General features: G+C 52.0%; 2 protein-coding genes across 3 annotated transcripts; both read right to left on the reverse strand.

The window, feature by feature from the left end:
* Nucleotides 1-2,621: 2,621 nt before the first annotated feature.
* PPIH (peptidylprolyl isomerase H) lies at nt 2,622-12,090 on the reverse strand. Its single transcript, XM_032709012.1, has 10 exons — nt 11,968-12,090; nt 11,820-11,884; nt 11,202-11,225; nt 10,656-10,700; nt 10,203-10,245; nt 8,211-8,303; nt 6,615-6,702; nt 5,619-5,659; nt 4,307-4,399; nt 2,622-2,810 (listed from the first exon to the last, which is right to left on the reverse strand). Exons 1-9 carry the CDS (start codon nt 12,031-12,033, stop codon nt 4,331-4,333), a joined length of 534 nt encoding a protein of 177 aa, XP_032564903.1. The 5' UTR covers nt 12,034-12,090; the 3' UTR covers nt 2,622-2,810; nt 4,307-4,330.
* An 894-nt stretch (nt 12,091-12,984) lies between these two features.
* HIPK4 (homeodomain interacting protein kinase 4) lies at nt 12,985-15,061 on the reverse strand. 2 transcript variants are annotated; one of them, XM_032709010.1, is made up of 2 exons: nt 13,522-15,061; nt 12,985-13,321 (listed from the first exon to the last, which is right to left on the reverse strand). In XM_032709010.1, exons 1-2 carry the CDS (start codon nt 14,959-14,961, stop codon nt 13,016-13,018), a joined length of 1,746 nt encoding a protein of 581 aa, XP_032564901.1. In that variant the 5' UTR covers nt 14,962-15,061; the 3' UTR covers nt 12,985-13,015. The 2 variants fall into 2 exon arrangements, with proteins under 2 accessions (XP_032564901.1, XP_032564902.1); XM_032709011.1 differs by having other exon boundaries at nt 13,198-13,321; nt 13,544-15,061.
* Nucleotides 15,062-15,862: the final 801 nt, after the last annotated feature.

Genomic DNA, 15,862 nt, shown 5'->3' on the forward strand with positions numbered 1-15,862 from the left:
GGGCCCAGAACTGGACACAGCACTCGAGGCGTGGCCTCACCAGTGCTGAGTACAGGAGAAGAATCACTTCCCTGGTCCTGCTGGCCACATTATTCCTGATACAGCTACAGCACCGAGCAGACCCCTGGGAAATTGGCTTTTCCTCAAGCATCCCATCCCTCCTTTCCCAGAGGGACAGGGGCAGCTCCTCACCCTGAGCCCTTCTGTCCTTCAGGAAAGCATCGCTGCTGGGTCCTTCACCCTGCTGAAGCCCTTCTCCAACCACCACCTCTCAGCTCCCCTTAATCTGTTTTCCCCTATGTCTTTACCTTAGAGTGGCTTGGAGATACCCAACATCTCTGCTGGGTTCCCCAAAGGGAAGCTCCAGGGCAAATCCACCATCCTTGAAAACAACTTACTTTCCTTGGGCACTTGAAAAACGTGGTTGTTGGCCAAAGAACCCCAGCCCTGCCCTTGTCTATGTCATCTCTCCCACATAAGAGGAGGGAAAGGTCACCAGGTCTCTGGGAGATGACCCACCACTCCCCTGTTTTTGCAACCAACGTGTATCTTCTCAGGATCAGCACTTCCAGCATCACATACACAAATCACCATCCAGTTTCCCTATCCCAGTTCCCCACATTACACCACAGCCAGGTGAGGGACTCCAATGGAGCCAAGGTCAACCCACCACAACAACCCACGGGGGTTTAGGAACACTGGTCCCACCCAGCTCCCTTGGGCATCTTTCCACTCGATCTCCAGCTTGGCTAACAAAGGGAAGGGCTTCAAAACAGTAACACAATCCCACAAGGATCTGCACCACGATGATGACCTGGATAAAGAAGCTGGAATGATGTCAAAACCGGATGGTGCTTAGTGAGTCACCTGAAAAATAATCTTACAGTAGAATGGGAATTAGGGAATACACCGTGCAAAGATCCAAGAAAGAGAAAATGGTGGAGAAAACTCCCAGCTCTGCGAGGAAGTCTGTGGGAATGTCAGGGCCATGCACCTACAGCTGAAACTGTGGGCCCCAACAATGTCTGTGGAGTAACACCACAGGGCCTGAAGCTACTGTGTGTTCAGAGGAACAGAGGCCATCAGAGACACCACCTCCCGCTGCAGCATCCACAGCTGGAGGCAGATGCTGGAGCTGAGAGGAGCTCCATCATCTGCTCTACAGCAGGAGATTCCAGGCCTTGCTACATATGACATCATCATGGGGGAATTCAACCCAAAAATGTGGTTTCTGAGAAAACTTTCAGCCAGCAGGTAAGGCACAAGACACACAAGCAGGAAAACTGAAACCCTGCACATTCCACGTTGAAGAGAAATGTAATGGGATATAATTAGCCACTGGAACAACATTCAAAGATGTTGTAATGGATTTGCTGCTGTTAATTAATCTGGGGAAGCTCTGTGACCCCTGTATGCAGGGAGTGAGACCAGCTGATGTCAGTGATATAAATACTTCAGGCTGAAAAAGTGCTGCTGCTGAGCCTGGACCCAGAAATAAACTGGTTTCCCTGGTGAAAAAGTGGTGAATTTGGGCATCAGCAACCAGAAGTGCAAACTTCAGCACTGCACTGACAGGCAGAGTTCCCTGAGGCACCTGTGCCAGCCTGTTGGGAACCTCCAACCCTCCTCTCACAGGAGAGAGCCCTCTGCAAAGCATTTGTGGGGCTGAGGAGGAAAGGGCTGGTGTGTTTGTGCTTCTTTTATCACTTGATGTTCTGCAGGTGCAAGGTGAGACGCCTCGGGCTGCAGAGAAGTGTGTCCTCAGCAGCTCTGCAATCCCAGGAACCAGGACACGGGAGTCCTGAGAGCCAGAGCCTGCTGCCAGCACTTCAAAGAGCCAGGAGAGAAAAGAGCACAGCCAAGCCTGCGGGACCTTCCTCTGGCACCAGCGGGCTCACCCAGCTCAGGCACAGAGTGCACCCCACACCTGCTGCCCAGGGAGGGATGGGACCTCTCAGAATGGGATGAAGCACCTGCATGTGACAGAACAGACTCTCCCCTAACTCCTTTACCTTTAAACAGCTGGATGAGAAGCTCCTACTGGAGCCCAGTGCTGCAGGTGGGCAAGTTGCCAGCCCCATTCTGGGTGAAGAAAGGCAGTTTTTCCACCAACCTACAGCCTAAGGCTCTCTGCACCACACAGGACAAGCAGCCCCAATTTTACTCCCACAACATCCTTTGTTTCCCAGCCTACAGCTCTGCTCTAACACCCTTGTAGCACCTGGGTGGTGTTGAACAGCCCGATGGCCTGGTGCCACCACGTCCTGGGGATGGCTGACAAACACTTGTTTACATCAGAACTCACCTCAGAGCCCAGCACTCACTCACAGTAATGGAATCTGTGCCACACCAACTCCGTGTGCCTCAGTAAAGCTGCACACAAAAAGGTTCTGGAGATTCCCAAGATGCCATGAACCTCTCTGCCAGCCAGGCAGCCTTAGTTACCTGGTGCAGCACAGCTCTGTCAAGCTCCTTTCACCCCTTCTCTCCCTCAATAACGCAGTAAATGTTCCCAGCTGAGCAAGCCAGGGATAATGAATGTTGCTGAAGAGGCTACAGCCCTTCTCACCTGGAGAAGAATTCATTCCCACACACGTTAACTGATGTGCACTGCATACATGTTTTAAAAAAAAAAATTCTTTATTTACATTTCAAAATGTAAAAGAACAAAATAAAAATATATGATGCCCATTATCAAATCATTTCAGGAGAACATCAAGAGCGTGGGTCTGGCCTGTGGGCAGAGTGGGAGCCAGCCAGAGTTGGAATTGCACAGAGCCAGCACAGGTCTAACCACTGGTGAAGGAACACTGAAAGGAAGAAGAAAACAGGTCCGAAATGCTGGACAGCCATTCCCAACCCATCCTAGGACAGCAGGCCTGTGCAGTGACACCAGGGGCCACATGGAGATTTTAAGTGAGTGCCAGTTGCTGCACACAGCAGCTTTCATCAGCCAGAGAACTCAGGAGTCCTCCTGGTCTGCCTGTCGGGCAACTGTACCTACCTCCAAACCTAAAACCCTTAAAACCTGTTTCTCCCCCAGCTGATTTTCAGGGATCTTGACAAGTAGCTGATGTGGCTGTCTGATATCAGGCAAGGCAAAAGCCATTCCTGTCCCCAGGCAGCTCAGACATCAGGGTGCAGCAAGGCTGCTCCTAAGACCTGGCTGGGAAATGCACAGGGTGGCACCAGCCTTGTACCTAGCAATGAAAAGCTTCCAGGCTCAAGGTGGATGTTGGCCAGAGATCCTGTACTCCAGACTGAAATGATCAACAAGTCTGGGCCTGAGCACAACCCTAAAGGGGACCCAGCCCATCAGCACAGCTCTGCCCATCTGCAAAAAAGCCCATTAGCAAGGCTGTCCTTATCTTCAAAAGCCTGTAAATGCCACCAGAAGTACCAGGGGAACGGAAGAATGATTACATTCCCTGTTGTCACTTCATCAAATAGCAGGAGCTCCCAAGATTCTGAAGTGCTGCAGATCTCTAAGACTTTATTTATGCAAGCAGGGATGTGCCTTCGTGGGCAATTCCAGCTGTCTTTGGAAATCATTTAATGGAGGATCAAAAATTGTGGGGATTTGATTTTGTCAGAGCCTGCCTGCCTGCTGAAATTTGGAGAAAATGAGCAACGATAAGGCTAATACAGATTTCTGACAAGCTGCAGCCTGACACACTGAAATCTAGAGAGATTTGTTTAAATACCTGCATTTTTTACAGTAAAGTGAGCAGACAAATGGAAACGGAATTCTGTATGTTAGCCTGAGCCTATTGGTTTAATCAAAAAGAAGCCTGAGTAATAGTAAATAGTGGAAACATCTCCCTTCAGATGAAGACAGTGGTATTTTTTTCAAGTTAAGGTAAGACTGTGCAAGATGATAATTCCTTGGTCCTTCAGTGGCAGGGGTCCTACAGCTGTACTGAGCAAGGAGGCAGGTCCTCCCTTTCTCCTCTCCTTTTCTTGATCCCTGCCTGCCCCACCCATGGATGCTCTGCTTCTTACAGTAGTTGGGAGAGTTCTCCAACCTGCAGGTCAAAGTGAGGCCTCCCCCCCACCCCCAGACTGCCTGGGTAATGCCAGCCCAGCTAATGCCAGCTGGATTCCTGCTGCAGTTGCCTTTCATTCACTTTCTAAAGCTGAGGCCTCAAGGCAGTCTAACTCCATCCAAGGAAGAGCTCCCACAACCCCACCTTCCCCCCCAACTGCAGCTGCAAAATCTTCTCTCTGCTGTGCTGCCTCTGGTGTTTGTAAAGGAGCAGAGCAGCCCAGGGTTCATGGCACTGTCCCTGGGAAGACTGAGACTTACCACACGTTGCTCTTGCATTGCTCTTCACATTTCCCCGCACTGAGAGATCACAACTGGCAGCTTGGGTTTGTTATTGGGACCCGTGGGCACGTTCTGGGGACAAACAAATACAGGACATCAAACCTTACAAAAGCACAGCAAACCCAGCCAGTGACATGTCCTGGAAGACTGGCTAAGAGGTGTTTGTGTAACACGGGAAACAGGGAATTCTGAGGAACAAAGAAGCACCGTTATGTATTTTGGCAACGGGCCCAGCCATAAGCTGGTGAACTCTCTCTGTGTGCAGAGGTTTGGGACACAGACCAGAGGCTGGTCCTCTGAATGGGAGGGAAGGAACAGAGCAAAAACTGGAGAGCCCCTCATGAAATGCAGCAGGCATCACGTCACTTGAGGCTGCTCTGGCTTAAATCTTTCACAGTAACTAAAAACAGCTGCCACAAGCAAAACAAACTTGTATTCATACAGAAAGGGAAGGGACAGTGACATAGCCACCTTCATTCTGAACCCCTCAATATGCTGGACTCAGCTGCTCTTCCTTGAGTCTCAAATTTCCTTTACTTTGCTCTAACTACAGAGATGCCCAAAGCAGGCTCACCCCAACCCTCCAGCAGTCCTTCTGGCCAAGAGGGCCAGCAGCACACAGGCTATTCCATGCTGAACAGCTCCTTCCAACACCCCACAGCTCTGTGCTTGCCCCACTTTTTGGATTAGAGGCTCTCATGCACGTTATCCCACGTGTGTGCCATGGAGTCAGTGCCTCAAAGAGCTCACTGCTGTTCATTAAATCTACTCGTTATCCTGCCGTGACACCACCACACACGACACTGGCAGCAATCACCACCCCGACCGAGTTCATCTTCAGCTCCTGGAAGCCCATCAGGAGATTAGTTTAATTTTTCTTATTAAACATGCTGATCACGGATCAGCAGAACTGATGATTTTGCAGCCACTGAATAATCCCGGGCAATGGCACAGAAGGGAGACGTTCCACCCTCTCGTCTGAGCTGCTGATGGAACAACTTTTTAATTCAGCTTCCTGAACAAAAGCAAAGCAAATAAAGCCCCAAGAACGCGATTTCCGCTCAGGGGCTGTCGGAGCCACGAGACACCAGCATTCCCAAAGCCAACCCATACAGCCTGTGCTTCACCAGATTTCCTGCTACGTTACAGTGATGACAACTGATAATACCAGTTATCAACACTGGTATTCCCTGGTATCCTGTAAACAGACAGCGGGAAAGAACAGGGCAATTCTTGTTAATCCTGCACATCACTTTCCAATTCACAGAGAAACAGGCAAGTTCAAACTTACTTCAATTTTTCTCATGACCAACAGCCCATCGACGATTTTACCTAGAATGAGAAAATTTATCCACTTCAATATGGACAGTTTTTACCTTGGCTCCCCCCACCCATCACAGACACATGCATTTTTGTCCTTCCTGAAAAGCCTTGTGCAGTGTGTAGCTATTGGGCACTTCAGAGTCTGTTACTCTAAACTGATAAAGGAAACAATCCCTCTTCAAACATTTTCCACACTCAGCACAGATTAGGTGCCTGTGTGGAAATCTGGGGTTTGAGACCTACTGCCACCAGCTGTGCTGCCATCCAGCACAAACTACCTCTCTAGCAACACAACCCTTGTAATGATGCAAACCTGGCAATGACCAACATCAGTGGTACTTAAGAATTAGGAGGAGCAGTTAGTAGGACATCAGCTTAAGGCTGGCCTGGAATTCCTACAGCTCAAGCAGCAGTAAATGCAAGATAGCAGATGTGGTTTCACAGAATTACTGTCCAAAAACTCTGCTGAAAGCTCAGTCCTCTCTGACAGTGGAAAAGAAAGGGATCCCTTGACTGATCTGTGCTGCCTGCACTGGCACAAGGATTTGTGTAGCAACACAATCACAGAACTGATCTGGATTAAAGCTAACCTGGGAAAAAAAATGACTCATTTCAACAATGATCCATCACAGTATCAGGCTGCACAAGCAAGCACTAGCACAAGCAAGAAGGGAAGAATGAGCAGTTCACACTCAGTGTGGCTGGGCACTGAACAGACTCCCCAGGGCACTGGTCACAGCCCCGGGGCTGCCAGAGCTCAAGGAGTGTTTGGACAATGCTCTCAGGCACAGAGTGAAATGGTTGGGGTGTCCTGTGCAGGCCCAGAAGTGGGACACAATGATCCTTGTGGGTCCCTCCCAGCTGAGGAGATTCCATGATCCTCTATATAGTTAATTTTAACAGCTGCCCCACAGGGATGCTGTGATGTGAGCTGGCACTCCAGAACTCCGCTGCAGGTACTCACCAAACACAACATGCTTCCCATCCAACCAGTCACACTTGGAACACGTGATGAAGAACTGGCAGCCGTTGGTACTCGGGCCACTGTTTGCCTGGGGGTTGAGAATGGCAAAACAGGACAAATCTACAATTTCAGACTGGTCAAAACTGAAGGCAGACACATCTCACGTAAGAGCGAGCTGTTGCTCTAGACCAGCTTATTTTTAGCTTTCTGCTACACAAACCAGAGGAAGCAAGACACACATCTGGTCACACCAGTGTGTGCAAGAGCCACGTCAGCAACTTTTTATTATATTTCTACAAAGGCATATTCAGCACTGGCCTGTGCTGAAGTCCAGGCTCTAGAGCACACTCCTGAAAAAAGGTTGGACTTTTTGACGACAAGTGCTTATTGGCTGCAGTATTGTCCTGAGGAAAACTGAAAGCCAGGAACCAGGGGGAAAAAAAAAAAAAAGCAGCTGATTTCTGCTATTTGGGAGGTTTCCTCAGAATAAAAATTAAAAAAAAGGTGTCTGTTCCAATGATCAGGATGAGAAAGGTAATGATGGTATTGGCACAGGGCTCCCAGGAAAAGTGGAATGCAGATGTGACATTCAGTTCACACCTGAGTGCAGCACCCAGAGCACTTGCACTCTGCTAAGAAAACATCTCTGCAACACTGAAGTCCACTTGCAGTACTGACAACCAGGAGCTACCAAAGCATATTTCTGTGCTGACAAGTGAACTGGGCAAGTTTTGCAGCTGCAGGACTGCAGAGGACAGGCTCGCTTTGGCTTTTCAGTTATTGCTAGCCAGCTTCAGAAGAATCCAGCTGGGATCCATGGTTCCTGGCATCCATGGTTTGATCCAGCAAAACAACTTCAGAGCCAGGCCACTTTAACACAGAGCTGGCAATACTGGAGTGGATTCCTTCTCCCACACCACAGCACACCAGCTGCTTAGCTGTGCCATGACACCACTTCTTGGGCCATGTTTTGAACTGGGTGAATAACTAATCCAAATGATGAATGCCTGAAGCATTTTTAAGGTCACAGCAGCTGAAGGAGCTGGAGAAGAAGCAGTTGTGGATAGGAACACTGAAGGACTGGCTCCATTTGCTTCCTCTTTCAAAAGTCAGGGTATTGTTCCTACCAGACAACTTGCAATGGCTGCAGTTTCTTTACTCTGTTGAACAGGAAGGTCTGTTATGAAAGATACCATAGTAACACTGCTGTGGCTTTGGAACTCCCAAATATCTCTGTTTCATCCTTGCCAGGTCAGTGTTTGATAACAGTGTCAGGGAAGAAGAAAATACCACCACTCACCACTGCAAGAAAACTGTAAGAATCAAGCTCTTCTGAAAGCTGATCAAGCCAAGCCTGTCCCAGAGCTCCAACAGGCAACAAAGAAAGGATGATGCAGGATCAGGATTACTGAGTTACTCAAGATATTAACCCGTGAGTAGCCTTCTGACTAGTAGTTACAAAGCAGGTCTTCCAGACCTCGTACCCAGTGGTGGAGATTTCTGCTGTTCAGCAAATAATGTATATACACTTAGGAAAAAGGCACAGAGTAAGTACCAAAAGCTTTTCAGTCTGTAATGTCATTATTTCACACTCACCATAGAGAGCAGGCCAGGAGCAGAGTGTTTCAGCTTGAAGTTTTCATCTGCAAAAGGACCCCTGTATATACTGGCTACTCCAGTGCCATCTCCCTGCAGGAGAGAAGTGCCCAGTCAGCCACAGTATTTGTTCTGTAGCAACTGCTGCAGAACAATTCGATTTAAAAATTAAATTTAAAAACCCCAAGCAGGAGGAAGGGGTCAAACTCAGCCCAAAGTGGATGCTGTACTGCCATTTATATACACCAGCAGTGAACACAATCAGTGTCTCATTTCTGAACAGGAACAGCAACTGGTTTCTAACTACACAGTTCATCGTTGGCAAAAACCCATGGGGGTGGTAAGCATTAAGTCCAAGCCTCCCAGAGTGAGGTGGAGGCTACAGATTGCTTGGTACAGACCCACTTGGACTTCACAGGGAAAAGGGAGGGGACACAGAAGTATAGGCTGGTATGCCAAGGAAAGCAGAAGTGGTTGCATGGAAAAAGTCAGCTCAAGGTGGGTTTACATATTTCACCTTATTTTCTGTGACTTTACTGGAAACAGGGAAGCAACCTCCCTGTTCTGCAGTTTCTAAAACATAGATTTTCTAGTTTTTGTTGTTCTTTCCACCAAGTCCAAACATCTTGTACTTAACTACAAGCCCAAGCACTCAGATCTCAAGATACTTGTAAATGAAAGCAGCGTGGGCTGTGACTGCTGCAGGTTGTAAGTTCTGACAGCCCACAAGTTCAGAACACTCCTGTGTGATGCCAAAGGACTGAGCAGGGACCCTTCAACAGAATGGCCTTAAAAATGCTGCAGTGAGGAGTGCTCCAGGGAAAGCTGTAGAAGCAATGCAAACAGGTATCTCTGGCACGGTCACTTAAATTTACTATTCTGACAGTTAATTCCATTTCTCTGTTGATTTTCTCTTTCTGTGTCGCTTCAGCCCCATTTCTTCTGCCTTGCTGCAACCCCTCTCCCTTCTTTGCCTTTCTCCTTGACACATCTGATAGTTAATTTAATAGTTAACAAAAATTGCCAGTAATACACCATGTGCAGCACCACATCTTTTGCTCTGCCTGCCCAGCTCTTGCTTCTTTTCCTCCCGTTCTTTGTGGCTTGCTTGAACTGTTGGCTCTGAGATAGGAGCTTACACCACGTCTCAGGGGTCAGTGTGACTGTGCTTGCTCCCCAAATGGCTTTGTAATAAACATACTGTATAAATACCAAATACTGGGGCAGTCTGTAAAGCTTGTTGAGCTGCAGGGGAAGTAATAAAGCCCACTGGGACGTCTGAGCAGTGTCACAATTAGCAACTACCTCAGAGTCTGGTGTGGCTGAGCCACCCCCTGTGCAGTCAGTTCTCTCAGGGACTTTCATACAACCAAGTTTTATATTAAAAAAGTCTTTATCAGTCCCCTCATATTTTGAAACACTTCCAGAAATGAAGTAATTTTACTGGGTCCCAGGACAGCGAAGAGATCCTGTGGCCCTTTAGCCTTCCCCCTGCTTATACCCAAGCCAGACACAACCACCTTTGTGGGCACAAACCCTTTTCTATTTCGTGACAATTCAGCAACAAAAAGCTAGTTTTGATTTAAAAGACCTCTTGTACTAGGAACCTGGTTCTATACTTAGGGTCTCTCTACAAAGCTAATAAAAATCCAAGGCTTTGTTGTTTGGGAGAGGACAACAGAAGAGGGAAGGAAAACGGTAAAAAAAAAAACCTTTGCAAGTTTTAAAAGCCTCCAGCACTACTGCCAGGCTATTGCAGAGAGGAAATATTTTGGGAAGAAGAAAGTATGTTCACCCAAGGCTCCAGATTTCTTTTCAAGTACATTATTGCCTGTTGCAGTAAGGTGGCAGCAATGCTGTGAGGACACCTCCAGTTACTACTGCACATCCCAAAAAAGGAAGAGATCCCATAAATCAGCAGCATGGACCCTTGGAAACAGCTGTATGTTATACAATGTAGGAAAAGGACAAAAGGGATGCAGGAGTACATACATTTACGAAGTCACCTCCTTGGATCATGAAATCCTTTATTACCCTAAAGAAGCAAAACAGCACTTAGTTCTCAGCAGACAAAGGCCTCAGAAAGCTCAGTGTAAGGTAAAAAGGAGTTCTGCCTCGCTGTGCAACAGAAGTTAACAGTCTGTGAGTGCTGCAGCCCGAAATCTGCAACAAATCAGTGGTTGATATCAGGTCATTTGGGACCCACTGCTGTTTGACCAGGGACAGTGATCAGGTGACAGATGCCAGGCAATGATCTCTGACATAGCACACCAGGAACAGGGGACTCCTCCCAGTGACCCCAGCACACACACCTGGCAGCACCCCCAGATCCCCCAAAGCCACAGGAGGATGACACTAGCCATGACCCACTAACGCCTTGAGGCAGGTCCCAAAACCCCATCTGGCTCAGGATGCTATTTAGTGCCTAAAAAGTAGGTGAATTACCTGTGGAAAGTGCTTCCTTTATAACCTATAGGGACACCATCTTTCCTGTAAGGAAGTAAAAAGGAAAATCCTTTCAACTTACTGGATATCCCAACACAAAACCCCCACAAGAATTCGGAGTCCCAAAGGTTGCCCCATACATTAGCAGCTGCCTTGAAAGACAATCAAGAGCTGCAGCCTCTCAGCTGCTGCTGTTGGAGGCAAAAGGAAGCCTCAAATGGGCTCTGCACAAGAAATGACTTGGTACCCTGCAACACCCACATCATCATCTTCACAGGATCCCACTGCAGTGTGCAGCACGAGCAGGTGGGTTTTGCAGATAGGGCTTTTTAGAGCCACCTGGGCACGAAAAGTCACATCCAAAAGGGAAAACCTGCCACCTCCGTGACTCACAGAGCCCCTCACAATTCCCTCAGAGCAGATTTCTGTAACTCTTTCGTTTTGTACTGGTACAACATCCAAAACTTCCAGGCGAGCCCCTCTCCCACCTCACCCAGCCTCTGTTTCTCCAGTGGGCCACTTAAAAGGACACGAGAACCCACTTACCTGAATTCACCTGTACAAAACTGCCTGGAAAACAAAAAAAGAGAGCAGAGTGTGAGGCACATGTGAACTCTGAGGGCTGCACTGACTGGCACACAGGACTTTCCTTACTGCATCAGGGATGTCCCCAGTAAAACAGGAACTGGCTGCTCCTCTCCACTGCCTTTTCAAAGCATATTCTGTGCCCTCTGTGGTGAGGAGGTCAGAGATTTAACACCGAGGTTGTAAGAGATGGTGAATGTGGGGCAGGCACCGTGCTTGACAGAGCACAGGGTACGTCCATCTCTCTGATGGAAATGGGATTCCAAACGGTGCATCCCTTAGTTGACTGCAGGAGAACTGGGTGGCCGGGAGAGCTCCACCATGGCACAAGGCACTGCCTGTTCTACGTGCACCGGGCACATCAGAGGCTCCACAGAGGAAGGGGGGACTGGAGTCCTTCCCCTTGCAGTCAGATGGGCTCCCCTGGGGGACCAGGACACGGCACAGCATCTCAGGTGCATCAGGTCGGGGAGGGAGGGCAGGTAATCACTCCGCCACCAAAAAAACCCATTCCTGCACCGAAAAGCCTTGGCAGCCCCGGCCCGGGCTGCGCCGCAGGAACGGGCAGCGGCTCCTTACCTGAAGTTCTCCGCCGTTTTGGGTACAACATCGGCAAACAGCTCGATCTTCATGCGGCCGACCTCCTGGGGGAACACAGGGGCCAGGTGAGCCTCCGGGACCCCCTGGGACACACCCGCCTCCCGACACCCCCCCGCAGTCCCCCCACCTGCCCGCCGATGGTGACATCGAAGAAAACCACCGGGTTGTTGGGGTTCGCCGCCAGCGCCGACATCGCGGCCGCCTCCGCAGGAAGGGGAACAGGCGGTGGAAGCGGAATCGACGGACAGGGGGGCGGGACGGGGTGGGCGGGGAGCGGGAGGGGCCGGGGCCGTATCCGGGAGGTCCGGGATGCCTGGGATGACTAGGGTGTCCGGGATGCCCGAGCAGTGTCCGGGGTGTCCAGGGCTGTCCAAGGTGTCTGGACGGTGTCCGGGCCGTGTCCAGGGTGTCCGGGATGCCCGGGCAGTGTCCAGGGTGTCCAGGGCTGTCCAAGATGTCTGGACGGTGTCCGGGCCGTGTCCAGGGTGTCCGGGATGCCTGGGATGCCCGGGCCGTGTCCGGGTGTCCAGGGCTGTCCAAGGTGTCTGGACGGTGTCCGGGCCATGTCCAGGGTGTCCGGGATGCCCGGGCAGTGTCCGGGGTGTCCAGGGCTGTCCAAGGTGTCTGGACGGTGTCCGGGCCGTGTCCAGGGTGTCCAGGATGCCCGGGCAGTGTCCGGGGTGTCCAGGGCTGTCCGGGGTGTCTGGACGGTGTCCGGGCAGTGTCCGGGGTGTCCCGGGATGTCCAGGATGTCCAGGATGTTTGGGATGTCCAGGGTGTCCCGGATGTCCAGGGTGTCTGGAGTGTCCGGGGGTGTCCGGTCCCCATCCCATAGGGGCAGCTTGGGGTCTCCAGAGCAGAGCACTGACCCCCAGGACCGCGCTCTGTCTGCAGCCCGTGGTGCTGGTCCGGCCGGGGAGCCCTGCCCGCTCCTCTGCCTGCCCACTTGGGCACACGCCAGCTGAACATGAGCTCAGGTGTGCCCAGATGGGTAAGGAAGCCAATGGCATCTGGCTTGTACCAGCCACAGAGTGGCCAGTGGGACCAGGACAGTGACCATCCCCCCTGTGCTGAGGTGCCTTGAATCCTGGGGTCCCTTCTGGGCCCTGCCAAAACCTCCCCTGCAAAGAATCAGCTGAAATGCTCGGGTTTTGCCAAAACCATTTATTGGGGGATCAGTGGGAGAAACAGAGCCGGGAGCATCCGGCACAGTGTGTCCTGGTGCAGCCCTGGCCGTGGTCTCCACCAGCAAGATGCTGGGTTTTGTTGGCCGGGTTGCCTGGGGATGAGAACGAGGAAGATCTCCTGCAAGCTCTGGGCTGCCGGGGTGTGTGCCAGGGTTGCCTTGGGGGCTCATTGGTGCTGAGGATGTCACCAGCTCTGTGGCAGGAGAAGCGTGCCGGACACTGTGTCGTCATCCCGGAGCCTGTTCTCCACATCCCTGAAGGCTTCCAGGGGTCACGCCGCATCACCAGAGCTCTCTGCAGGGGGGGCAAAGCATGGGAAGGGGGTGAGTGTTACCTCCTCCTCTGTGGGGACCTTGGGCACTAGGGACCCTGCACACCCGTGACGTGCGGCACCAGGGGACGTGGGGCACCAGGCACCTCAAGCACCCAAGGGATCCCAAGCACCCATTGTCCCAGAGTGCCTGTGCCCAGGAGCCCCCTCCCTGTGCCTGTACCTTGGCACGGGATGAGCTGTACCGTCTTTCACGCAGGTTCTGCTCCGCGATGCCACCGACGACTGGGCCGTTGCAGTGGCCGTGCCACTCCATGCTGCTGGGACACCCCAGCACAGTCGAGTGACCGCTGGTGGGCTCCGTCTTGGGACACCAGTGATGCTGGTGGCACTGGCTGCTGTAGTGCGTGGGGATGGGGGCTTGGCAGATGTCATACTGGTTCTTGCTGCTGGTGTCCCCAGCCAGGCTGAGCCCACCCGTCTGGGCAATGGCCTTCTGGAAGCCACCCTGGCCAGTGGGGATGAAGGCACCTTTCTCCATGCCAGGGAAGATCTGGACTCTGCTAGAATCTTTGCGGGATGCCCTCAGGTCCTCCTGGCTGAGCTGGTAGTAGTGGGTGGCCTCAAAGTGGGACTTCACCTCCTGCATGGAGATAAAGGGATGGTGGAGGGCAGCGCTGGGTGAGATCCGCTCGCGCGAGTCCCAGGTGAGCATCCTCTTGACCAGCTCCACCATCGCATACAGGTCACAGCGCTTGGCCAGCTCCTCCTGGTCGGGATCAGACACCAGGCAGAGGTTCACTGCCGCTAACTGATCCAGCGAGGAAAAGACGTGCACCCTCCTCTCCATTGGCTTTGCCGTCACCTTCCCCGGTGGTTTGAGCTGCCAGGTACCGACAGAACATGGGACCTGTCGGAAGAAGGACTGTGTCTTCTGGGCAGCGCAGAGCAGCTCGGCCCGGGGCAGTCCCAAGGTGGAGCAGATGTAGCGCACCTGCTCGTACTCGTTGTTGCCGGGGTAGAGCGGCCAACCCAAGTGAAGCTCGGCCATCACGCAGCCCAAAGACCAGACATCCACCTTCTCACAGAAGGGCAACCCCAGCAAGATCTCCGGTGCCCGGTAGAAACGGGTTTGGATGTAGGGCTTCTGGACACGGTAGGCCTCGGGGAGGAGGATAGCCGAGCCGAAGTCAATGAGCTTGACGCGGAACGGGTAGCGGGAGTGGTCCACCAGCATGATGTTCTCCGGCTTGAGGTCAGCGTGGATGATGGAGAGCTCCTTCAGCTTGACCAGCGCCGCCAGCACCTGTGCCGTGATGGTGCGGATGTGCCGGACGGGCAGCGGTGAGAAGTTGTTCTGCTTTTGGAAGTCAAAGAGGTTTTGCTGCAGCAGCTCGAAGACCAGGTAGGTCCAGACCGTGTCGCTGAAGGACTCGAGGAAACGGACGACGTGCGACTCTTCCGCGTCCCCCTCCCGCAAGGCCTGCAGCAGCCTCAGCTCGTTCCTCACCGTCTGGCCATTGTAATCGTGGTTCCTCAGGATCTTGATGGCCACCATCTCCCCAGTGCTCCTGCGCTGGCCCTGGGTCACCTGCCCAAAGGTCCCCTTCCCGACCGTGGCCACGAGGTCGTAGCACTCGGCACCTACCACCAGTGTCACCATGGTGGGTCAGCTCCTCGCCAGGGGCTCAGGATCCTACCATTCAGTGCCCAGCGGGGACTGGGGACACCTAACTGTCCCAGCCTGGTCTCACAACGCCGTGGGTTCCAGCACCACCATGGCAGCACCTTCTGTCGATGATGTCACAGCAGAAGCAGCCTGGGTGGAGGAGCCCCCCGAAACCCAGCACTGGACACCCCGAATCCAGCCCTGCTCTCCCAAAATCCATCCACAAACCCAAAACCACATCCCTGGTCCCCCCAAAATGGATCCAAGCCCCCCCCTCAACCCATCCCAGCCCCCTGAAAACCCATTTCCAGCCTCCTAAACCCTTTCCCTGGTCCTCTGAAACCCATCCAAGTCCCCCATGACCCATATGCAGCCCCCCAAAACCATTTTCCAGTCCTCCAAAGCCAATCCCTTGTCCCCTAAACCCATCCAAGCCCCCCAAAACCTCTCCCTAGTCTCCCAAAACCCCTCCGAACCCCACAATATCCATCCCCACCTCCCAAGTTCCAGCCCAATGTAAACCATCCCCAGCCCTGCTGAAATCCATCTCTATTCCCTTAAAACATAGCCTAGCCCCCCCACACACACCTATTTCCAGACCCAGAAACCCCCTCCCTGTTCCCCATAGCCATTCTCATGACTTTTTTGGACATTAATATTTATTCTGGCCAAGCCAAGAGCACTCCCCCCCACACTTTCCCTGCTTAACAGTAACACCTGGAAAATAGGCCAGGCAAGGATAGGGAGGGGTAGGCAAGTCAAGGCAGAGGATGGGTATGGAAGGCAATGCAAGGAAGGGAGAGATGGGCAGAGAGAGGCAAGGCAAGGCAGGGGAGGGGTAGGCAAGGCAATGGAAGTCAAACAAGGGGGAAAGGCCAGGCGAGAAAGGGGCAGT

The sequence above is a fragment of the Chiroxiphia lanceolata genome, chromosome 22 (assembly GCF_009829145.1).
Source record: "Chiroxiphia lanceolata isolate bChiLan1 chromosome 22, bChiLan1.pri, whole genome shotgun sequence".
Lineage (NCBI taxonomy): Eukaryota > Metazoa > Chordata > Aves > Passeriformes > Pipridae > Chiroxiphia > Chiroxiphia lanceolata.